Here is a 24,460-nt window from a genome sequence, read left to right as displayed (position 1 = left end):
GCAAGATTTTTACTGAACCGTGACAAATTCTGCAAGGTGAAAAGTAATGAAGGAATAAAATTTCAGAAAAGAAAATGGAGGGAAACTTTAAGTTCATTCTGCATCCTGCACTCAAGAATTAGCTGAATCACTGTGTCGCATAAAAAGTCCGGCCTCCCGTGTTTATTTCAATGATGGGAACCAGTTTGCCCTGTAAATGAAGGCAGTACTAATAATGTAGCTCGTATAATCGTGTAATTCAAAACAGTGCACTGTCATAACTCGGGTTTGATGTAATATTTTATAAACAGTGGCTATAAAATGCTTTTTATTAGTCATTAATCTCATCACAGTATGAAGGTCGGGAGACCTGCCGAGCCAATAATTCAAAGGCACCATCTACAGCCCCGCCCTGGTTAGTCATCTCCTCTATGAATACATTTTCTAATTTAATTTATAATGTGCATTTGCAATGTAGTCTTGAGTCACACACACACACATTTACACACCTTTTCCGTGATGATCCGATCCACACACTGCTTCCCTGTCAAAGGAAGGCTGCATTTGTCCAATATCTTGTGTTTCCCACCCTAAAAGAAGGAAAAGATTAAAGCGCGGTCAGCTCTCACATTCAGATGTTTAATCTTTGGGAGAATATTTTAACTGATGCTGTTTTACTTTGAATATTTAAGTCATGAAGCTCACTACGAACACCTTAAGGGTCCTCTGCATAGCTCTCATACAAGTATGCTCCTCTGTGATCGTTGGTCTATAACAAAAAGCACACATCCACGGGAAGCTTCCCCGCAAAACCGAATCCAAGCATCAAGTGTGACAACAAGCTCCGGGGCAGTAAATCACTGCTCACCTGCTGCACCATCTGGGCTATAAGCGGGGAGTCAAGACAGGACGTTTCTTTAAATCCGTAATGTTGCTCTCCCGTAAAAAAAAAGTAAATGCGAACTAATTCGATTGACACAAACACTGCTGATGTTGGAAACCCCGTGGTGGTATTGATCGCCCGCTGCAACACAACATTAAGCTTGTTGTGTCTGATCGGAGTGAGCGGAGGGACGTCGGGCGTCAACCATCGCGTCCTCGTTTCCACAAGGAGGATGCAGCCGGGTGTGTCTCCCAAGCCCAGCAAGGTGGGAAAATCACGTGGCGCGAGATGTGGAACACGGAGCCGAAAAGGCTAAGATTCATCATCAAGGCGACGTATGATGTTCTGCCCTCTCCGTCCGACCTACATCTGTGGTATGGAGAAGCCCCCGCAACCCTGGAACACATCTTGGTAGGATGCAAGACCAGCCTGACACCAGGAAGACACACCTGGCGCCACAACTAAGTGCTCAAGTGCTTGGCGGCTTAACTGGTTAACACCCAACTTCATGCCTCCAAATGCCCAGACCGTCCCACAAATAACCACCTTCATCCAGGAAGGGGAGAAAAGGTGGACCAAGCCGGCACCTTCAGACTCGGGCCTGCAGAACCCGGCCCGGGATTGCGTGTAGACCTTAGCCGGGTCACGTTTAGCTTGTATCCGAGCTAAGTGTTGAAGGAAGTAACCTGAGAAACGCCAGGCCCATCTACACCCTCCAAACAACCAGGAAAGACCCAGAACCAGAACCAAGCCCCGGTAACTTCCACATGGACCTCACTTCATGTGATCCAACAGATTTTACTCCTTTGATTATCTTTACCTAATCCCACAAAACTTGCTCTTTCGTTCCAACGAACGACACCCCCATTAGCATAACAACCCCATTGGATCTAGTTTCTGTAGATCAACTTCCATTTACACAACAAGCCACCATATCCGAGACCCGCCCAGAACCCTGGCACTTATATTCAGAACCTCCCCGTCGGTCATTAGAACCGAAGAAGCCTCTCAGTTGAGGAGCTGAAACTTCTTCAAGTGAAGAAACTCAAGTCCACTTGCCAAGACAAGAAGATTTCGACAAGAATTCACCACGACCTGGATGACAGAGAACCTCCAAAGACATGAGAAACAGGTTATCTTATTCAATTTTAATTCCAGAGAAAGTCTTTCTCTCACACACACACTTCCCAAACTCCCCGCCTTGCGTACTCACCTTAGCCGAGTGCTCCATGGTGACCACAACCTTGGTGCCGGCGCTCGCCACCAGATCCATGGCTCCTCCCATTCCCTTCACCATCTTACCCTGAGAAATGATCGTACAAATAAGAATCGTTTGGACATCTTCTTAACCGAACAAAGGTGATAAAATGTACCCGTCCCCTCCGAGTAAACCCAGGACATCACATTTTATCGTTTTTTTGTGAGCTCTAAGAACAAACCTGAAAAGGGGGGTTGAGGGAGGATACGCACAGGAAGTAATGAGACCACAGGCTTTAAATATTTCAAGTTAAATGAATTCGAGCAATGCATTTTCAAATGAAAAGGGGAGGTAAACAGTGTGTTTAATAATCCCCACGGGAACACTTTTTAATGGGGAATTGTGTCTGGCTAGAATGGAGGTTTTTTTTTGTTGTATTTTGTGAATTATCGTTCAGCACCAGAAACGGCAATAAAGAAAAAGAGATGTTTTGCTGTTGAATTTCCAGGACGAAACTTGTCTAGACTATGAAATTACATTTGCTTCCTTTGTACAGAGGTGCCGGCAGAAATGTCAGGTACAGATAGGTCAAAACCGGGGGAAATTAAATCAAAGGTATCTGCATGGATAGATAGCAACTGAGGGCGATGAGGTACATCTGTTTTAATTGACTGTGAATAGACGTGCCCAGAGTTCACCGTCGATATTTAACGTGTATAAATGTACAAAGAAAGATGCACAAATTAAAAAAAATGTGCGGCAATAACATATTAATGATGTCTAGTGAAGAAATTACAATTCAAACCCGAGAATCGTCCTTCGAGGGGAGACCGGGCTATCAGAATACAGGGTTCAATAGTCATATCGTCTGTTTCCAGTGAGACAAATCACCGCTATTATCACAGAATAAGCAGCGACAGCACCGATGTCCTTGTGGAAAAGATTCCTTAAGACTCTAAGGCTCTCTTGGCCATTTGCACAGAATCTGCAAGCGTCGGTCCAGGTTTTTCAACAAAACAACAAAACATGTTGACTAAGAAGACCAGAATTTCAGTTTCATGTTCAAACAACCCTGGAGCCCCTCCTGCAACACAGCTGGTCAGCGTGAAACCATCAACATTAAGTTTAAGGGGGAAAATTCAATGGTTTTCCCCCTTATTTTGTCAATCCATAAGTTTAAAATATCACCTTGAATAATAAATAGTATAAGGGCAATTCTTATAATGTCAATTCATGTTTGCGTTCAAAAAGCAGCAAAAAGCAGCTTTCTTTTTTTAAACAGGTAATCGAAAAACACTGTCACTCCCACAGAATGAACTGCCACATAGATAAAGAAGTGTCTGCAGCCCTTCATTGTTCCCGGCACAGAAGGTTTTCAAATAAAGATGGCTGGCGTGCAGATATGGCCACAGGGTGACGGCTGAGGAACCGAATTAAAATCGCATTTGCTCATCAATCATGTGAGGACTTTGCTCTCCTCTTGATAAGCAGAGGATACGTATGCCAAATACGTTGCATCATAAGGATGCAGAGTGCCTTCAGGGGGGCCGGCTGGGTGGGAAAGATATCAACAAAAAGCCGCCTGGATGTTGGTAGAGGAGCGCTCTGATAGAGCCAAGTTGAATTTAATGTCGTACCCTTTTTTACGCATTACTTTTTTAAGCACAGCCCACAACTGCCACCAACTAGTGAGTCAGTAATTAAACACTCCAACAACATTGTTAGTTAAAGAGCTTTCCTAAATGGAGCGGAGTTTCACAAGACATTTTTAACAACGGTCTAAATGTGAGTGTGGCTGCGCTAATTCAGCCTTCCTGTGACCGTGCGAATTAGGAAGTGAGCTGTAGAAAAACCGTTGCGGTGCAGAGCCCACGCATCACCAGCTCAGTGCCGGTCCGGGTTCTACTCCGAAGACGGTCAGGAGAAGTCAGGGAGTCATCGGCATAGAGCGAGAGAGTGAGAAAAGCTGCAGCTTAAAATTTAAAAGATGAATAATATCAGCCTCCGCTGCCTCGTCTTTAGACTTTCCACCTTTGAATAAAAACCCCTGACCTTCGTCTCACCCTCTCACTTCTCGACAGAACGCGATAGCGCTGCTTCCCCTTGTATTTTTACAGGATCAATGCTAATATACAGTCTGGCATCGGAAGGTGACGTCCAATGTATTGGATCTTGGGCAAAAATAGCTTTTGACTCGATGGCAGAAAGTGTAAATTCACCAGACGCCACCTCACGCACTCCATCCAATGTCTTGATGAGAAAGGGTATTTTGCTTTTGATAAACAGTTATCAGCATTAAACTGGAAGCCTTTTAAAGATCAACAGAAGAGTCGAATTATAATGAGTGTTTGACAGGCATTATGTTGTTTTGCCGCGGGCATAATCGAATCAGTTCTTGAGCCATGGTAAAAAAAAAAAAAAAAAAAAAAGTGATTGCTGTATCTGGAAATAAAGAAGTGTATATATCAAGTGAATAGACCGGTTACAGGCCATCGGGTTTCGAGCACATATTGTTTCGGTATTGCACTTGGTTATCTTAGCAAACATTGACGCAGGCTGCTGCATGCAGAGAGAGACTACCTTATCACAATATTTATGCAACGGAAAAAAAACAAATAAAATTGTACAATAGGGAACAATAATAAGCCGCTCCATACGGCTCGAGAGAGGCATTTTATTCCAGCTAATGAAGTCCTGACTGTAGGTCGGCTCTTTGCTACACCTGTTTCGAGTGTCTGCACATCGCTGCTGCATATCAGGATAGCGGCTTAAACTGTGAGTTTGGCAGACAGAGTGTGTTGGCTTTGCTGATTGCTCTCCTCTTGAGTTTCAAACAAAATTGTATTAAATTGAAGTTTAAATGTGATTATTCTGTCACCCACGCAATAACTGGAATAATGAAAATAGCGGTTCGTCGGCAAAAACGGCAGGAATACAAAGAAATCGGTTCTCCGTATGGTGCCAGCAAAGTTGCGTGCTTTAGTTGTTTTATTAACTTCTTTATTGACATTAAGCCCATCTCGACGGACTGACTCATTTTTCTGACCAATGTGATTTTGTCTGCTTCCCTGCTTTAACCTTGTAAAGACGTTCGCTCCCATTTTATTTCCACCAATACATTTGACAGGCAGATGCGATATATAGCTCACTTACAGTAGTGCTCATTGTTGTGCAGGAGCTTTCATAATGCATTGTGAAAACTCCACTTCTCTTGAAATATGCAGAACACGTTCAGGAAAACGCGCTCCTTTATGGTCAATTTTGTCATTAACAGAAAATGTCCCACAGATGTAACTTTTCATTCAAGACATTTGAAAAAAAAACGAATCAAATCTGGTTTGATCCTTGCCAGAGGGGGGTATACGAAAAGCCTACACATATGCTAATGAAATAGGCGGTAGAGATGATGTTAGCAATGGAACATCCGTTCATATAACAACATTAAGATTTAGACATAATGTGTGGGACTGCAGGAGGCAGGACCAGTTGTGCAGAGCCCAGATTAGACCAGACTTATTCAATTGAAGTGTGGCAGAGATGACACTCATCATGACATGTCGGAGCAGAGACAGTAGCACAGCGCGCCCTAATCAACTAACACGCTTTCTCCGAGACATCCACCGCGGCTGAGGCATTTCCTGTTGGCTTTCTCCAAAGCGGAAATGTGGAAGGAGTCGTTTTCAAAGAGACTTGTTCAATCGATAGCGCAGGCGTCACAAAGTTCACGGCTTTTAAAACGACGTGCATCGAAAACGCTCGAATCGGACGGAGGTTAGGGTTAGACTTAAGGTTGCAAGAAACGGACAGTGTCAGCCGCAATGGGTGTAGAACAGTTATTTCAAGTGATTGCCAGGAAATATACAAAACACCGGGCTGAGAAGCATTTACGTTACCGTGGTTGGATTGCCAGTGTTGAAAGCCTTCTCGCACAGGTAATGCTAATACAGAGGCGTCAAACTCATTTTCACCGATGGCCACAGCAGCATAATGTTTGCCCTTCAGAGGGCCACATGTAACGCTAACAGTATAAATGAAAAATAAATGTAACTACTCCTTAATGTTAAATAACTCTGAATTCATGACTCATTCAAATCCAAAATTTTACGTATGCATTTGCATGGATGAAAATGGAAAAAAAAAAAAATTCTTGGTTGCTTGGTTATAAGGCTCGCTGTCACTGCTGCTGTGTATTTGGATGCGACTTTCGTGAGCATGTTCTGCTGGCGTCGTAGTTTGGCTTGGAATTCTTGGGCAATTTGTTGTTTTTCTAGAAGGCTAACTTTGGCATACTGAGCTCCGTGCTTGCTGTCAAATTGTTGACGTAGATTTTACTCTCTGACAACTGACACAGACTTTTTTTTCCGCCGTGAAGCACAAACATGTATTGGCCTTCCCATCTTTCTTGAAACGTCCTTCTATCTGCATCAACTTTTCTCTTCTAGGACATTTAGGGATCATTTATATTTCTCAATTCCACATGTTGAAAATGGCATTGATGTGGATACACTGGGATCTAATGCCGTCACTTCGTGGGTAACATGATCGGCATGAATTGTGGGAAATTTAGTTTATGGCCAATGCACGCATTTAACTTGTTTATTTTAAGACATTTTAAGACAATCTTGCAGGTTATATAAAATCCACACAACATTTCCTCGTTACTTGTGACATGGCGGGCCACATTTGGCCCGCGGGCCTTGAGTTTGACATATTTACTAATGCTACAAAGTTAGCACTGTCAGGTTTAGCAGATTTTTTTTTGGTCTGACCCGGAAACCCCAAAGAAGAAATTAACATTCAGCCAATTTTCTCTTTTTAATTTCCATTATACATGACAGCAAAGGGGCTACTACTGTAGCTAGCTCCCGGCACGTTATGTATGCTAATGCCACAGAGTTAGTAGTGTTGATCTGGCAGCTGATATCAGATGCATATGAGATGAGATGAGATGAGATGAGATGAGATGAGAACAACTTTATTTATCCCGAAGGAAATTGTTGTGCCAGAGTTTCAAGCGAAAACATAACAATAATAGATAATAGTAGAAAGGAGGGAGAATAAGAAATACAATAAAATATAAATTAACAAGGTTAATATGAATTGTCAAGGTTAATATAAATTGTCAAGGTTAAAGGCTATCAGGTGTTTTAAGGTTTAAGTACAAAGATTTGATATTAACATTGTCTGACCTGGAAGACCCCAAAGAAGTAACAACATGATACCATTTTCCCATTTATGAAACACAGAAAGAGGCTGTCACTGCAGCTAGTTAGCTTAACACTTCATCGGTGGGTAGGGAAATAATCCTTTTTAAAATACTTACACATCCTCAAATGCTATTGGGGAGTCAAATCACATGGTCCGTGCACTAACTGGAGGGCCAATGAGAAGAATCAATAATCAATGCTAGCTGTAACATTTCATCTGAGTTGTAGGGTGCTGTAAAAAAAAAGTAGTATTGTTGTGGGAAAAGATGCTGCTGCAGCACTACTGTTTGGAGAAACACATGATGAGGAGAATACTTCAGGCGGGTCGGCTTGCATTTTTAGAGTTGCCATGCCAACAGAATACAATTTCCTCATTTGTTCATTTCTAAGCCAATGTGAGAGGAACACTACAGAAAATGACCCCCTTCACCATCCAAGAGTTCCCACTTACCAACTGGCTTTCTTTCTCTCCCCTTCAAATTCTCTGACAATCTCCGCTGTCAGATACAAATGGCTCTCCATTTAATAACATAGCGACAGACTGCTACAAGTCTTTGTAACACGGACAACTAATGACAAGCATCAGAGGAAGGAAGCGGAACCAACAGAGGGACAATTGGCACCATGTTCGAGCGGAACCGTGACCGTTTACGGCAGTTAACTAGTCTGACCAGTGTAATTTGCTCTCAGGAAATGCAGGAATCCCAATCTTCTTCTTTCCTTTGCAGCTGCTCCCTTCAGGGGTGGCGACAGCCAATCATCTGCTTCCACCCAACTTCTTGCCCTCTTTCCGTCTATCTATAAATATCCTCTCGGGTCTTCCTCTAAACCCGATGACTGCAGTTCCGACCTCGGCTTCCTTCTACCCGGATCGTCACCATCCCTTCTCCGCTCGTGTCCAAACCATCTCATTAAGACCTCACCTTCAGAACTTCTACCATTTTCTGTCCCGTGGATGGACTCGTTCCTGATCATCTCCATCCTCCTCACTCCCAAAGAGAACCTCCACATCTCCATCACTGCCGCCTCCAGCTCTGCCTCCAGTCTTCTGCTCAGTGTCTCCAAACTGGACTACATGGCTGTTCCCATCTCCGTCTCCTAAACCCTAAATCCCAGTAAGAGCCAATAATGACTAACTTGAACTGGCGCTTCTGCTGAGTGGAGCCCGTGTTATAGTACAAACATTGTTTTTGGTGAATCCCAATGCCACGTAGAAATCTCTGGTGTCTACCTACGTAAATCATTTAGTCGCTAATTCGACATTTCCCTGTTGTGGGGAAAATGAACGTGTATCTTATCTCAATCAAATATTTATCATCATCTTCGGACATTTGGTCTAATTAGCTCCCGTATTTCTGGAGCGCGCAAATTACGTTTTGAAATGCCGTGATTGAGAACCAGCGGCACTTGACAGGAAAAACTGTATGCAGTGACAAATTGTTTGCGATAGAAGAAGAAAACTTGAGAGGTTTTATGATGTGAGCGCTTTGCTCTTAAGCAGACTCCTTCATTAATGCAGCCATTACGCCTTATCATGAGCACTTGTGCAAGTAACTGCATTTTAAGTCGCTAGCTTGAGCCTTCCAAGCACTTACTCGGTTAGCCTGGCGGTTCGAATCTACTGTACCTTGCGGTGAACTTGTCTTCCGAGGTTCAACTCCATGATTGCGCAGCTAAATTGTGTTTTGTGCATGAGAGAACAGTATTTGGTATCTGATAAGCCTCCATCCATTTCACACATATTCCACACACATTTTGAAGAATCCTACCCGCCCTTTGGGCTGCTCTGGACGGGGGTCGCCACAGCCGATCATCTGCCTCCATCTAACCCTCTTATCTGCATCCTCTTCTCTCACGGCGACTAACTTCCCGTCCTTTTTCAATACAGCCATCCAATTTGAGGAGTACATGAACACAAAAATGTAATTCTATCCACGGCTGAATTTCAGATGAGTGATTCTGTACATCTGGAGTCTCTAACGGCCGCAATGCTGAGAAAAGCTTGATATATCGACAGCAGCCCAGTGATAAAATAGCACCCTAAATCCAAAAATGCAAATCCCGAATACTCCCCGCTTTCTCCATCCATTGCTTCTCCAGATGTCTCAGGCTGAGTGGAGATGTAAAAGTGTTCCAAAGCCCTGGACTGGAAAATGCTTTTCTGCATTTTCGCATATTAAAATTGTTCAACAAAAAAAAAAAAAAAAAAAAAAAAAATCAAAATAATCACTGTGAGAGTACTGCATCCCCACTCCTACGTGAAACATTTCCAATTTCACGCTATGTACCCATCTTTAGATAGTGAATAATTTTCATTATCACAGAAGGTGGGAAATGTAATTCTCTTCATCCACCCTTTCAAAAGAGGGGATAATGAAGATTGAAGCGTAGGTGAGGCCGGAGGTATGCGTCTGCGTTGCTGCATTATCGCCACCGTTGAAACTGGACAACACTAAAATAGCCAAGCAAGATAAACGTCCTGATTCTGAGTGCAGAGCTCAACTGCCGGGGATTCAAATCTCTAGCAAGCGGCAGTTAATTAGCATCTATCAAACACAAATAAAACCGCGCGGGTTAAGAGGAAATCAATTATAACAATACGGGGACAAAAATCAAGAGCGCTACTCTGGCGCAGGCTGTCGCATCCGACGTTTGTGAATCTGTGCCCGAATCTTCCGGGCAGCAGCTTCAAATAATACGATGGTTTGAAACAACCGGTAGGACAACCGGTGGACATTCTAGTCAAGCAGAAAACAGCAGAATTCCCGGAGGGGAATCTTCTTCTGCCCTCCCACACCGTGAAAAGGCTTTTAATGGGTTCTTGACCTGAGCAATCACCGAGCTGGGCTGCGGCCGCGGTGGCCTTAGGATTAAATGACCTGGTGAAAAAATCTAGAGATCATTTCGGCCATCGGTTATGCCGCAGCAGTCAAATCAAATAACCCAAACAACTAAATCCTCTCTTTTGCTAATTATAGAGTCAGTAATTCCTCATTCTGGGGGCACATGTGCCTCATATCAAATAGGAGCACAATTTTAGCTGTTTGTGTTCAGCACCAATGGCGTCCTGCCTCGCTGCAGCCTCTGCACACACAAGCTAAGCGTTTGGCCCCAAAACACTAACTTTGCCGACCGAAGACCAACACTGTCAGCAAAGGGTTGAAAGGTGGGTTCTAGATTTGAATTTATTTTTAAAATATGCCGGTGAGAACACAAATCTTTAACAATCCCGGTGACCCTTAAAATGTAGGCAAGTGGGAGATAATACAGTTATTTTGCTTAACTTTGTACCTAACATGTCTTACCTCTACTGGTACTCTATCAAGTACGCCTGACTGTTAATATGCAAACTGCTCATCAGGCACTTATCGTTATTCTTCCAGTATTTGATGCTTTATTGCGTTCATCTGTATATTGTCACTGTAATTTTGGAGCTACCCGGCACAAGAATTTCCTTCGGGATAAATAAAGTTTTATCTTAAATTGCATCGGTCGCACCTGGACCATGGTGACGATGGTGTCGAACTGCGAGGTACGTCGCACGAGGAGCAAACAATCGTGACTTTGGGTTATTTTACTTGAGGCAGCCAAAAAAAGGAGTGAAAAGCTTTGACACGCATCATATCCTAGTATTGACAGAGTCAGGGAACTAAAGAAATGTTGAGTCACTGCTCCCCGCGTCTCACCGGTACGGTATGCGTGATGAGCCTCAGGCTAGTATCTCTGGTGACCATGTTTGGTTGGACCGCACTCCATTCTGAGTAAATATTGGCGATTCCTGGCAGGTAATATAGACCGGAAAAAACACAGGTGGTGTGTTTTGACGTGCAACGGGGAAATATCACGACATGCCGTGCCATATTCTAGAAATACTGCTCTTCATTTTTAAATTCTAGTCTCAACCTAAATGGTTTACGTCGTTGAACATTTTCCAGGTTTGCTGAGATTATTAATATTTTCCCCCGATAGCATGGAGACGTGTGCTACATGCACGCATGTGATTAAAAATCGCTCGATTTAACGATGTATACAGCTGATCCAGCACTCATTGGCCGAAAGAACGTGGAGGCCCCCTGTCGTAACTGAACCAGGGATCTTGCTGCTGTGAGGCTGAGACGCAAACCGCTGCACGTAGAAATACGTGATTGTTGTGAGGAAGAGGCGCACAACTGGCAATCTGTATGAAGGCCGCGATGCTGCACCTGACCGGAGCCATGTCGAAATGTCTCCAGACCCCGATCATTCGGGGAATAAACACGGGGGCGGAAATCAAAACCACTCGGAGTAGGTTCGTATCCCTTTGACGCTAAATCAATATCACAAATCTGCGAATGTGACAGCGGTACGGTTTGTGCGGTGGGTGGAGGTACAGTTCTGCTTTGGGATTTATGTAAGGAAAAGACAAACAGTTGGGTTTCTGCTCGGGCATTATAGACTGAACCGGGGTGTACGTATGTATGTGTTTGTGTGTTACGTCAGAGGCTATACTTGATCTACTTCTACATGATCAATTTTGATTAAAATAAAAACCCCGAATTCCAGAGTGTGGGTGCGTCGTCAAACCAAACTCACCGGGATCATCCAGTTGGCCAGATCTCCATATTTCGACACCTGCATGGCCCCCAGCATTGTGAGGTTGATGTGTCCCCTAAAGGGAATAAAATAGTTTTTAAAAAAGACAGGGGCAGCGGTCAGCTTTTAGTTCACTTTCATTCTGTATTCATGAGTCGACGGAGTGTGCTGACATCTCTACATTTCAGATATGGGGTGTGACGAGTGACTGGTTTCTTGAGATAAGATAAATGAGGCCACTATTGGTGTTTTGAGATCTGATATTTTGCAATTTCCTTCAGAGTCGATTAGATTCCACTTTATTGTCACTACACATGTAAGGATACGGGGTCGCAAAATGCAGTTAGCATCTAATCAGAAATGCATATGTATAGAATGTGCAGTATTTACAGATAAATACAGTATTAAAAAATGAATGCAATTTTTTTTTTGTTTGTTTTTTTTACCGCTAGTGCAAGTAGAGGTGGATAAAATATAAATAAAATAATAAAATAGAATATGAATAAAATAAAATATAAAATACAATGTACAGCATATGTACAACATGTAATATCCTCCTGATAAACTTTGGGTTACTTAAAGAAATTGAAATTCTCTGAAGACATTATCACAAAAAGAAAGAGGGATAAGTCATGTTAAATAGCCATTTAGGGAATCTACCAGTTATGTACATGTGCATGTGGTGTCTTCATGACTGTTCCCAGCCGTCTCAAATCACCGGCGCAGACACATAAACACACAGTCTGAGCTGTTCTCTTCGGCCACGCTGGGACTGGACGGCGATATTTATGACAGTTATTGGATTTCCGAGGGGCGGTGAGTGTGGGTGGCCCAACTCAGACAGCCGGGAATCAATAGGAACCTGGGACCTCGGTAATATTAGCAAGGCTGCTGTCGGCTTGCATGTAACAGGAGCTATTTTGTTAATAACCAACGTTACAAATTATGGTCGTGATTTGCAGTTAAATCCTGCTTTTTGTTTTTTTTCTAGCTTTGAGAACAAATGGCAAGTTTGGAGTTGGTAAATTTGAATCGCGGTGCAAAGGAATATATTAGTAGCTATTTGGCTGTCTGCGCATCCAGATATATCCAGTTCATAGAACATTAGGGGCACATTTATTTAAAAACAAGGCATTTTCAATCTGGTTTGTGACTCCCCTTACCCTCGGATCATGGCAAATGACTCATCGCTGGAGAAATAGGCAGCTCCGGGAAGCACGGTGACAGTTTCCTTCCCTGCAGAAGGAACACACTGAGTCGCATAGGCCTTCGTGCAAAAGCCCAATCCCTGGGATTCATTATTTCAGGCGGCAAATCCTGCTAGCACGCTAATGTAAAACAGAAACAGAACGGCATTAAATGTAAATATAAGTTGACGCTGCATCCGTATGAGATGCTGATTTTGTTGCCAAAATGCACAGCATGAATTCAATTTAGCCGTGCAAACACGAGCCTCACAATTATTTTCCTCATCCATTTTCAGGGAGGTTTTAATGTATATTAATGTAGGCACATAGTTGTGGGTGGTGCACGTGGTTAAACCTCACCGGCATTGATAAGGTCTGCATCAACTTGCCCCTCCGTGGGGTACGGGCCCTACGCACAGAGGTAAGAAAGTCACCAGGATTGCAGCACTCAGACGCGCTAACTAGTGCTTTTAAGAGATAGATGGTCACAATCATATTTTCTCAGATGCGACTTTGATTTCCCACAGCCGAGAAGGAAAGCAATTTGAGATACGAAGAGAAACTGAAGGAAGAGACACATAATTAGGAGAAACTCTGACATATAAGGTTTTTGCAAGGACTCCTACACTCTCCTGTCAAACACGACTGATTAGAAAGCCATTCCATAGCGGCGGCAGCATCCTTTGTTCGGGACGCGGCAAATAATGATTGAGAATGAATTATGGAAGAGGAATTGTCACACTGCCACAATTTGTTACATAACAAATTTCAAAGCGCGGCCCCGGCTCGGAATTTATATCGCTAAACTAAATGGCTTTTCATCGCGCTACATGCTTAGCGCGCAGTTCCATCTGAGACTTTACCGCTGCCGGAGATGAGAATAAAAAGGAGCCTCACCAGTCCCAAAATCCCGTTCTCGCTCTGGAGGTGCACGGTGATGTCCGGCTTGATGAAATTGCTGGCTAACATGGGGATACCGATGCCGAGGTTAGCTGATCACCCTTGTTAAAGTCGATTAGAATTCCAGAAATGACAATAACATATTCATATGGCTATTAATAGGAACCTATTCAATGCTGCATGTGTCAAACTCAAGGCCTGCGGGCCAGACGTGGCCCGCGAGAACTTCTTACAAGGTCCGATGGCTTAAAATTAAGTCAAAGAGATGCATTGACCGTAGACTACATTTCCCACAACACATGCTGATCACGTTACCCGCTAAGTGACAGCATCCCGCAAGCCGATCGCAGTGTATACACACCATTTTCAACATGTGGGTTTGAGAAATACAAACGATCCCAAAATATCCACAAAGAGAAAAACTGATGCAAACGGAAGGCTGTTCCAAGAAAGATGGGAATGCATGTGTAACATTTTGGATCTGAATAAGTAATAAATTCAGAGTTATTTAACTTTAAGGAGTACTTACATTTGGTTACATGTCTACTGTTACCATTACATGCGGCCCTTCGAGGGTTACCGTTATGCTAATGTTGGTAAGAATGAGTTTGACACCCTGTTCTATGAGCTTTAAGTCAATATCATTTGGAAAGAAAAAACAATTACATGTCAAATGAAAAAAAAAAAAAAATAGCCCATTGGTATGTTATTGATCGTGGATGATGAAAACAAAAGCCGTGTACCCTGAAATTGAATTTCCCGATCACAGCGGGACGAGTTGCGGTTCCTCGCCCGCATTCTTTTTAGAAGGATACCGTACATCCCGTCTTCAAACTCCAAGGCTGCGCGGCGGATGATCCTTTCCCGGACGATGTCGGCGTCCCTCTTGGGTTTGGGCTTCTCCTCCTGGCTTTTCTTCACCGTGCGTTTCTGCAGCAGATCCAGACGTGTGCGAAACGTGAAAGCTCGTATATGTATTCGCTCAACGTACGCTTCGGTGAACATCTTTGTGATTTATTGTGTTCTAAACATTGAGAAATTCCCGAGAGAATCAGATTTTCGGCGTATTGTCTTGAAAATAATGGCATTATGCAGCAGCGAGTGAAAGGACTATGGAAGCTTCCCAAGTGATGACACTTCACGCAGCGATGATGAGCCATCTTTTGTACCTCGATCCTCTTTTCATAGCCGCTCCCCTGCACGATCCTGTGGATGTAAATGCTGGGTATGTGGATGTCCTCTTCTGCAAACGTCCCGACATCCACCACCTCCTCCACCTACACGGGAGCGCACAGCGATGAGTTTCGCCTTTGTCTGGCAAACGTCTAACTATCTTTAACGTCCATGCAAAGAACCTCCGCTCTACGGCTTAATATCTGTGAGATTATCCTGATTCCTTTTTTTTTTTTTTTTTTTTTTGTGCAGCCAAATAATGAGAATCACATAAAAAAAAACTTTTTCAGCAGTGGAGATCTGCTCTCTGCAAAGAATCATTTTGTGGCACACACACTCAAACACACACACACACACAGATATTTGTCCGGCAAATTTTCATCTCAAATAACACGGCAAAGTCGTGCTGCTCTACAGGGGAGAGAGGGCAATATTTGTGGGAGAAGGTGGTGAAGCTATTCTTTTCGCAACTCCACCGAGTCCAGGAAAAGATGTGTGTGTACTCAAAGCCAGCTTGGCTGACTGAGAACAGCAGAGTATCATCTGACACACCAGCGGGGCGCGAGCTTGATCCTGCCATCAAAGGAGATGGAAAGTCGGGGAGCTCGGAGGACTTTAGGCAAGACGGACGCGGAGGTCAAGAGAAACCTACATGTTTACTGTCCCGTCAACAAAAAAAAAACACAACAAAAATTCTGTCCGAGCAACATCACAAACTGACATTTTTTTGGCTCATCTGCTCTCAAACACCAGTTCTATTTCAATCATTGCTAAAACATCGGACCGTCTCCGTTTATAAATATGTATTTTATATATATTTCACATCTCCTGGTTCCGGAAGCGCTTCACACCGGATCACTCGCCCCATTATACTTCTTACGCTGCTTAGTTTAATACTCTTTTCCTTTGGGCTTTTTCGCCACAGCCTATCAACCTTCTCCATCTAACCCTGTTCTTTGCATCCTCCTCTCACACACCAGTTAACTTCATATCCTCTCTCACTACATCCATCGATCTTCTCTTTGGTCTTCCTCTAGACCTCCAATTCCAGCATCCGTCTAAAATCCTCCATCTTCTTGATCTCCTCTTGTTCACACACATATGCTCTGGCTTGCTGCAATTAACCCTCATTCCTCTTCTTTCCAGAGCATACCTCCACCAATCTACATTTTGCTCTGCTCTCACTAAAGATCGCAGTGTCATCTGCAAACATGCTTACTAAATACAGCTAAAGTACAATAAGTGACATTTCTACAATGCCAGCCTTTTTTGATCTGTTTTTCTTAGTCATCTATTTAAGTCACAAATGTTCTTCTCCGTCATTCAATTGGTCATTGGTGATGTTCTTTACACCCCTGCTGCTGTGTTTCTCCGTGAATTGCATTCATGCAGTTGGCCCATAATGTAATCCAGTTTTGCTAAAAAAAGTATTTATTATTTATGCATAGTTCATCATTTCCAGTCTTATTGATCGGCCTTGGTGGTTGTTGAACAATGAACCAGGATCGGGGTGTATTGAAATTGGAAAGCAGGGCGAGAGCTGAAAAATAATAGTCACACAGTCAAAAGGCATATTAATATAAAGAAAATAAGAATGGTATCAAATGAACAACATTTCTATATGGCGCAATAATGAGAGGGTTAGTAACTGTACGTTGTGACATTTGAAAGAGTGTGAGTGGTTGCATGTCTCTGCATGATGCATGGATGAGAGGGTGAATGGATGTATGTCTATATGTGGCCCTGCGGTGTCACATAATACATAATGAATGGATGAATGTTTCCAGTCAGAATAAATGAGCAGTAAATATAGCTCTTGTTCTGAACATGTACTGGAATTTCCAGACGGGTTGTAAATCCAGGTATATTGGGTACTGTAGCTTTCTTCAGGCGTTTTGTTACTGACCTCGTTCCGGTTTCCCTTTTTTTTTGTTTTGACCAGCTGCCAAAACTTGTGTTTTTTTCATTGCCATTGGTTTTGTTTTGATATATTTACCCCCTGGGTTTGCCTGTATTTTACCCCCCGTCTAATATCATCACTGCATTTTAAGCCAGGGACTCACTCGATAACACTGTGGCTTAAATGACCATGCGGCTAATTTATAGATTTTTTTGGGGGCTAACAAGCTTCATGCCACCAAAACATTTAGCCTTATCAAATCAGTCCAATGAAATTCTGAGATTGTTCAATTTCAACACCGAATAGGACGACTTTTATGGTTTTAGTGCCCAGGAGGAAGACCACAATAGCTGGAGGAGGACAAAGCAGGGGGAGAACATGGATGGACTTTTCCTTGTGTTATTTATTATCAGCCGTTTCACAGGCACTCTTCAAAAAAAAAAAAAAATCCAGTACGGAATTGCGGATGTTACCGGTATGTATTTAATTATAAGTTTAAAAAATTGTTTCTGTGTAAATATCTCATGTTACAACGTGGACACTTGCGGCTTATAGACAAGTGCGGCCTATATATGTACACATATATTTGTTTATTATAAGCCAGAGCAGCTTATATTCAGATGCGCTCAATAGTCTCGAAAATACAGTCCTGGCACGTGACTTTCACTTACATGACTTTAACAGTAAATACAACACAACCTGTTTTTATGGGCATAATAATAATAATGATGGTAATAGTAAAATTTGGTGATCTCAATAGTTTGGCTGAGTAATAATTCCTTAAAGAACACTTTATCGTGAAGACACTGCTTCCTGCTCCTGTGTGGGTTTGGAGTAAAACCTACTAATTCCATCTACATGAGGGGCCGAGCAGCCGTTCAGGCCAAATTGAATTGAATCTCGCCTTATCTCCACTTCCTCCCTTAGCACTCAACGCTGACTGAGGGGAGTCAATGGCTGCGAGTGGATCTGAGTGTTGTCATGGATACGCAGGCTTCGGTCTGCGGTGAGGAAGGGCCACTCAGGACCGTAAAGTCTTTTTTTTTTTTTTTTTTTTTGTTTAATTTTTCGTTTGTTCCTACCGATCGGGATACGGTTAATCTGTGAAAAACGTGGTCACGCGAGATGAGATTGGCGGGCGCGAGTGAATTGATCCCACAGTCCCACACACACCCCGCCCACACACACTTCTCAGGGGCTCGATCTGTCTTTTGTGGATTTACATAGACGTCTTCATCAAGTAAGAGTGAGCTCATTATGTAACGCGACGGCTAAATGGGGAGTCCAGGAGGCGAGGGAGCCAGTGAAAATCAAACCGACGGAGAAGAAGAAGAAGACGACATGTATTTTTCCGGCATAATAAGTTGATAAATTTAAATTTTTTGTGTGGACCAAAAAAAAAACAAAAAAAAACCCTGTGTTCCTTTTATCCGGCGCTTAGATGGACAAAGCGAAGACGCGCATAATTAGGACAAAGCATTAAAACAGGTGCGGAGCAAGGGGAACAGGCGAACGCAGAGAACACACGCACACACACACACACACACACACACACACACACACACACACACACACACACCGATCTCCTGTATCTGCAGAACGATTTTCACATCAATGAGAGCTGAGCGAGGCGGGATGAGCTGGCAGCAGGACAGAGGGAATCAAAGTGCCCTCTGGGGACAAAAAAATAAAATAAAATGTGTGTGTGTGTGTGTGTGTGTGTGTGTGTGTGTGTGTGTTTCAGCGGCGAGGTCTGTCAAATCCCATTACTCTTGAGCTGATCAGTACACGCTTCTAACATATCCCTAGAATAAAACTTCAAGAATAATATGTGATCTTTGCACAGCGGCGACCGAGCAACGCTCGACTGGTGACGTGTTTTTAGTCGTGTTTCAATGGCAGGCGTTGAAAATCGGGGAAAATAGGGAACCTGAAAATGTGGAGCTTCTCTTGTGGAGTGAGGAGGACGGATAGGATCTGGAACGAGTCCATCGGAGAGACGGCGGGATGAAGATGTTCTGGAGATAAAGTCAGAGGCCTCAGAGGAAGACCAAGGAGTAGAGATTTATGGATGGTCATGAGGTTAGTTGGTGCGAGGATAAAGAGGAGAGGGTTAGATGGAGGCAGGTGATTGGCTGCCGTAAACCCCTATAAGGGCCCGAAGAGAGGAAAGACGTGAATGTGTATTTTCGCTTTTCACCAGCAGGTTTGCAGCGAGCACGCCAGGTGCACCGAGGAGCCGTCCGCGGATCCTCCGGCTGAAACGATTAATACATGAAAGAGCCACCGAGCTTTTCCATCCAAGTGTTTGGATGTACGGAGAACCTTTGATCGCTGATTGTGGCATCGTTTATGAAAATATGGGAATGAATCACGGTTAAAAAAAAAAAAAAAACAGATCCGGGAAGATTGCCAAAACAAGCTAAATGAGCAAGCGCGTGCTTCCTGGAAGACTGAGAGCTCCTACTTTGAACGCTGTGATTCAACAGCGAGCTAAAAGCAATGTAATGTTGCTTTTTGCAAATGCATATTCATCAGTATCTCGTTCTGACTCTTTAGCGAGTGTGTTCTCAAGTCTAATGACGCCGGCATGAAACATTTTCGGGTGGGAGGTTTGGTGTCGGAGACGGTGTGTCACCGAAATCGCGCAGACGAAAAGCCACGGAAGCGTTTTTTGTACTCATGGGGCTCCGGTTGACAAACGCGATCTTGTACCGCGGCTTCATCACAACAAGCATAGGAACAAAAGTGACAATAGCAATTACAAAAATAAACAAAAGCGGGATGCAAATGGGTTGAGACCAACACGGATAAAAATACACGATGGAGTTAGAGGATGACACGTGTGAATGGGTGAGGTAGTGAGGTCACGGTAGCGCAGATGCACCTCCGGCCGGTCAAAGTGTGTGTTGTTGTACGGTCCGATGGACGCAAAGGAGCGTCTGAAGCGTTCGGTTTGGATGAGCCGTCGCCAGAATGAGCCGCCCATCAGCCACAGCTGGCGCTGCAGGGGGCGGGAAGGATTGTCCAGCATAGTTTCTCCTTCACTCTTCCCCCCGCCACCGATTCAAGACGGTCCAAGTTCAGTCCCGCCGCCGAGCAGGCTTTCCTCACTAGCTTGTTGACCTCAGCGGTCCTAACCAGCACACTATCAACCAACGATGAAAGTTAGTCGCAGCAAGACAGAATATATGTGTGTGAATGAGAGGAACTCGGGTGGAACGGTGAAGCTACAGGGAGGGGAGATCAAGAAGCTGGAGGATTTCAGGTACTTGGGGTCAACAGTCCAGAGCAACGGAGAGCGTGGAAAAGAGGTGAAGAGACGGGTCCAAGCAGGTTGGAATGGGTGGAGAAAAGTGTCAGGGGTACGAAGAGATAGAAGACTATCAGCCAGAAGGAAAGGAAAGGTGTACAAGACAGTGGTGAGACCAGCGATGATGTTTGGACTAGAAACTGTTCCAATGACCAAAAGACAGCAGGCAGAACTAGAGGTTGCAGAGATGAAGATGTTGAGGTTCTCTTTGGGAGTGACCAGGATGGAGAGGATCAGGAACGAGTCTATCAGAGGAACAGCACATGTTAGATGTTTTGGAGAGAAGGTCAGAGAAGCCAGACTGAGATGGTTGGGTCATGGACAGAGGAGGGATAGAGAATATATTGGTAGACGGATGCTGGAAATGGAGCTGCCAGGCAAGAGGTCTCCAGGAAGACCAAAGAGAAGATTTATGGACGGAGTGAGAGAGGATATGAAGGTAGTTGGTGTGAGAGAGGAGGATACAGAGAATAGGGTTAGATGGAGAAAGTTGACTAGCTGTGGCGACACCTGACGGGAAAAGCCAAAAGAAGAAGAAGTGCGCTAGCTACCATTGACTGGTAGAAGGTCTAGAGGAGCTACAGACACCAAATGACCTCAGACTCCTCAGAACGAACATCCTGCCCCGACCCTTCCTATAGTGCATCACACTTCTGTGTCAAGTCCAGTGTGTTGTTAATGTGAACCTCAAGGTACTTGTAGGAATCCTAAGTTGTCAATGAGAGAATGAATGGTTGGACGTCTCAATATGTTGTAAGATGAGAGGGTGGTGGATTGGAAGCCTAAATGACTTATCAATGAGAGAGTGAATGGATTATGTGAGTCATCAATTGGCGACCGGTTCAGAATGAACTCTGGATGAACCAAACGACAGTGACTACAAGCAAAGTATGGATAACGTATCAACTAATGGATGAATGAATGAATGAATTAACTCCCAGAATACAAGATGCAGGTTACAGTAGGTTGCTTACTTTTGTTTGCCTGGATCAAAATGGATCTGCAGCATGTTTACCTTTCCATTTTCCCCTTTAGGGTATAACTTGTAAGGCATGTTTGAAGACGGTGTATGATTAGACTCATCTTAGTAATCACTGGAATTCGCCAATCCGGTTTAGACTCACTATAAGGGCTTCAGTCGCCTGCAGTCGCCGGGCTTTAAACATTGTGTGTTTTTCCCAGAGTGCAAGCTTGTGTTCATAATGAAACGCAACAGTTGGGAGAAAGAGATGGTGTGTGGCTGCAGGCGACAGAGCATGTGGATGACTACAACACCACACTCTCATTACCCCGTGTATTTATAGCCTCTCCATCTTGCTTTGCAGCTCGTCTGTGTGTGTATGTGTGTGTGTGTGTGTGTGTGTGTGTGTTTGCTTGTGCGAGCGGGCGCTCGGCCACGGCTCCGCCGCCACTTTCGGGGGCTCGGCTCTGGCTCCCTCCTCTAACCCGGAATATTGACAACACAAGCAATCTGTTTCCTCTCAGTGGACGCTCGCCTCGCTTCAGACAAGTCTTTACCGTATCCAGGAAGGAGACGGCGAGCCGCCGCAAAGCCCTGACAACATTACAAGAGCTAAAAATACATTCTTATATTTAAATGGCCGGCTGCACATTGAAGAATCTTGTGTAATGAGCATTTGGAAAGGACGCCGGCGCTGTCAGCTCAAACGGCGATGTTGACGCGTCACGTAACGCGCAGAGCCTCCGAGCGAGATTGCCACGATAGGCGGCGGCTGCTCGGGGAACTTTGAACTTGCTGCGAGAAAAATTGACGTGCAAATTAAAAAAAAAAAAAAAAAAACCCAAAGCTTCAAACGCTCCGTTTGAACAAACTGATAAGCCGACGCCATCTTTTTTTTTTTTTTAATCCGGCTCCCTCAATCTGTTATTTACACTGTGTTCTTCGTCTCCATCTCTGTCTGCTTCCGACATATCAGCATCCTGCGTTTTTTGTTTTTTTTCAAGCGTCTACCACTGTCTCGTCTTAAGTCTTGTTAAATAATGGTCTTTGCCTGTCTGGCAAATACAGTATAAACAAAACTTTCTATGATTAAACTCCAAAAATAATGGCTGTTAATCAATAAGAGCAGACCTTAAAACAACAATATTTTGTGTCGTCAGTGTCTGCAGGCGCATCTCGCCTCCACTTCCTACTTCATGTTGACTACAGTGACTTCATTTTTGTAGTTTTCCACTGTTTCTCTCCCTTTAAAGTCTGCTTTACCAAGTTTATCCTTCTTCAACCATGTGATTGCGTTTGCACGGCCTCTTAACATAAAGACAGCTACTTTCTGAAATAAATGTGCGACGCTGCAGCGAGTGGCCCGGTCCTTTCCTGCCACCATCGGATCTACGGCCCCAATTGTGCAAACAAATAACGCAAAACGCTTTACACCCCTGCATACGGCGGCACTTGTAGCAGACGCGGGTCTGTAATTACTGCATTTAGTCTCAAGGGGTTTCAGCTAAAAGCTAAAGTTGACAAATGAATAATAAGTGCACTTTATAGATATAAAGTTGAAACATATGTTTACTTTGAAAAACAAACACATGAGATTGTCAATCATAGCTATTATTAAATCGGGCTCATGTAAATCATATTAGATAAGAGTTACGGGTAATTTATCATATTTACACATGTGCATGTATGTGTACTGTATACACACACACACACACATGCATGGACGAGAATGCAGACCAATGAATAATTGAAACGCACAGTGGAAGTCAAGAACGTTTGAGCCGCAATCTGAGGCCAGTCGGATAAACCAAATATAAAACACCCCCTTCACCTCCACTGCTAACTGAAACTGTTTTATATTCCAGTGTTTTCACAACACACACACACACACACACACACACACACAGAAACCATAACCCGTTTGAGCCCCAAGCAATGACTTGCCAGAGTTCAAACGCTGGCGTGAGTGTTTACGGCAGAAGGGCGGCGCTCAAACCGGTGTGGACGGCGAGGTAATTTACATTTAATTAGACCCCTGGTCTGGTAGGATTTGAAAAAAAAAGATTTAAAAAAAAAATAAAGGCGTATACATTCATTCACTTCATGCATGGCTGGTTGTTTTTCACACACACACACACACACACACACACACACACACACAAATGCATTGCTTCGCCAAAGCAAAAGGGTACAGTTGAATTCATTTACTGCGGCGGGCGATTGAACGGCGGTGAAAGGGAAGCGCTTTGATCCGGCCTCTGGTGAATTGTATCCTACAATGCAGCGGGGCCTTTCACTGTACCTGCGATAAGGGAATAACTCAACCAGCTGGATACTATGGAGCATTCAACAATTGAAAAGCTGGCTTCGGTTGCTTGGCAACCATGGCAGGAGCTGGTTGTGATCTTGCCATTTCCAAATTGCGTTGTCTTATCTTTTTTTTTTTTTTTTTTTTTTTTAAAATAACCTCACCGCGTCCTAAAATGTAAATTCTTTTTTTTTTTTTTTTTTTTTTTTTTTTCCAAGTAGCCGAGAAACACTGTCAAATAACCCGATCGACCGGAAAACACGGTAATTGTGACGGTGATATTTCAAGAGTACGGCTTTGGCACCTGCTGGCACATGGACGCCATGTTTCTATGGCAACCAGATCTGAAAGTACATGATTGACTGGCATCGACCCATTTTTTTTTTTTTTTATATTTAATTTTTATGTTACATTTATTATTCGGTTGTCATTGTTTGTTATTTGCGCCCCACGCTGAACACACACCGTGGGACGTCTGCCCCCAGATGGGCCTTATTAATGACAACATCCCTCTGTCACTTACTCAGCCCGACACCTGTGGAGCAGGGAGAATGCGTGGCGTAATATGAGCTGTCAGGGAGCCGTGGCTGGGATGGATGCTCAAAAGTCATCAGCGACATTGGGAACCGGCTGAAATTGGCAGCGTGTTTCTCATTATGCTACTTCCTGCCTGACATTTCGTCGAAAAAGAAGGGATGCAAAGTTGTCCTCCACGCCGGCTGCACAGACCCGATTCCTTCTAACCTCGTCGTGTTAATCAGTTGAACTCCATCGTGATAAAGGTTGGAGTTTCCATTTAACATGCAGGAGGTTCATTGGAGAAGCGTAAATGGACCGGACGTGTGAATGAGAGAGTAAATACCATATTCCATTATGATA

The 24,460-nt window shown here is 43.7% G+C and overlaps 1 protein-coding gene across 1 annotated transcript in view; it reads right to left on the bottom strand.

Moving 5' to 3' along the window:
- The window catches only part of oxct1a (3-oxoacid CoA transferase 1a), a 50,789-nt gene that overhangs the window by 11,579 nt on the left and 14,750 nt on the right, over positions 1 to 24,460 (bottom strand). Inside the window, exons 8-15 of the mRNA XM_086174038.1 lie at positions 15,096 to 15,203; positions 14,742 to 14,856; positions 13,924 to 14,018; positions 13,387 to 13,435; positions 13,003 to 13,075; positions 11,840 to 11,915; positions 2,076 to 2,165; positions 489 to 569 (exon numbers count right to left, since the gene is read on the bottom strand). Coding sequence (XP_086030164.1) covers positions 489 to 569; positions 2,076 to 2,165; positions 11,840 to 11,915; positions 13,003 to 13,075; positions 13,387 to 13,435; positions 13,924 to 14,018; positions 14,742 to 14,856; positions 15,096 to 15,203 — 687 coding nt within the window. The remainder of the gene's footprint in view (positions 1 to 488; positions 570 to 2,075; positions 2,166 to 11,839; positions 11,916 to 13,002; positions 13,076 to 13,386; positions 13,436 to 13,923; positions 14,019 to 14,741; positions 14,857 to 15,095; positions 15,204 to 24,460) is intronic.

The sequence above is a fragment of the Fistularia commersonii genome, chromosome 26 (genome assembly GCF_037954325.1).
Source record: "Fistularia commersonii isolate RoL2024-O1a breed Wild chromosome 26, RoL_Fcom_v1.0, whole genome shotgun sequence".
Taxonomy (NCBI): Eukaryota; Metazoa; Chordata; class Actinopteri; order Syngnathiformes; family Fistulariidae; genus Fistularia; species Fistularia commersonii.
The sequence above is the reverse complement of the archived record's forward strand: the minus strand, read 5'-3'. Positions and strand labels throughout refer to the sequence as shown.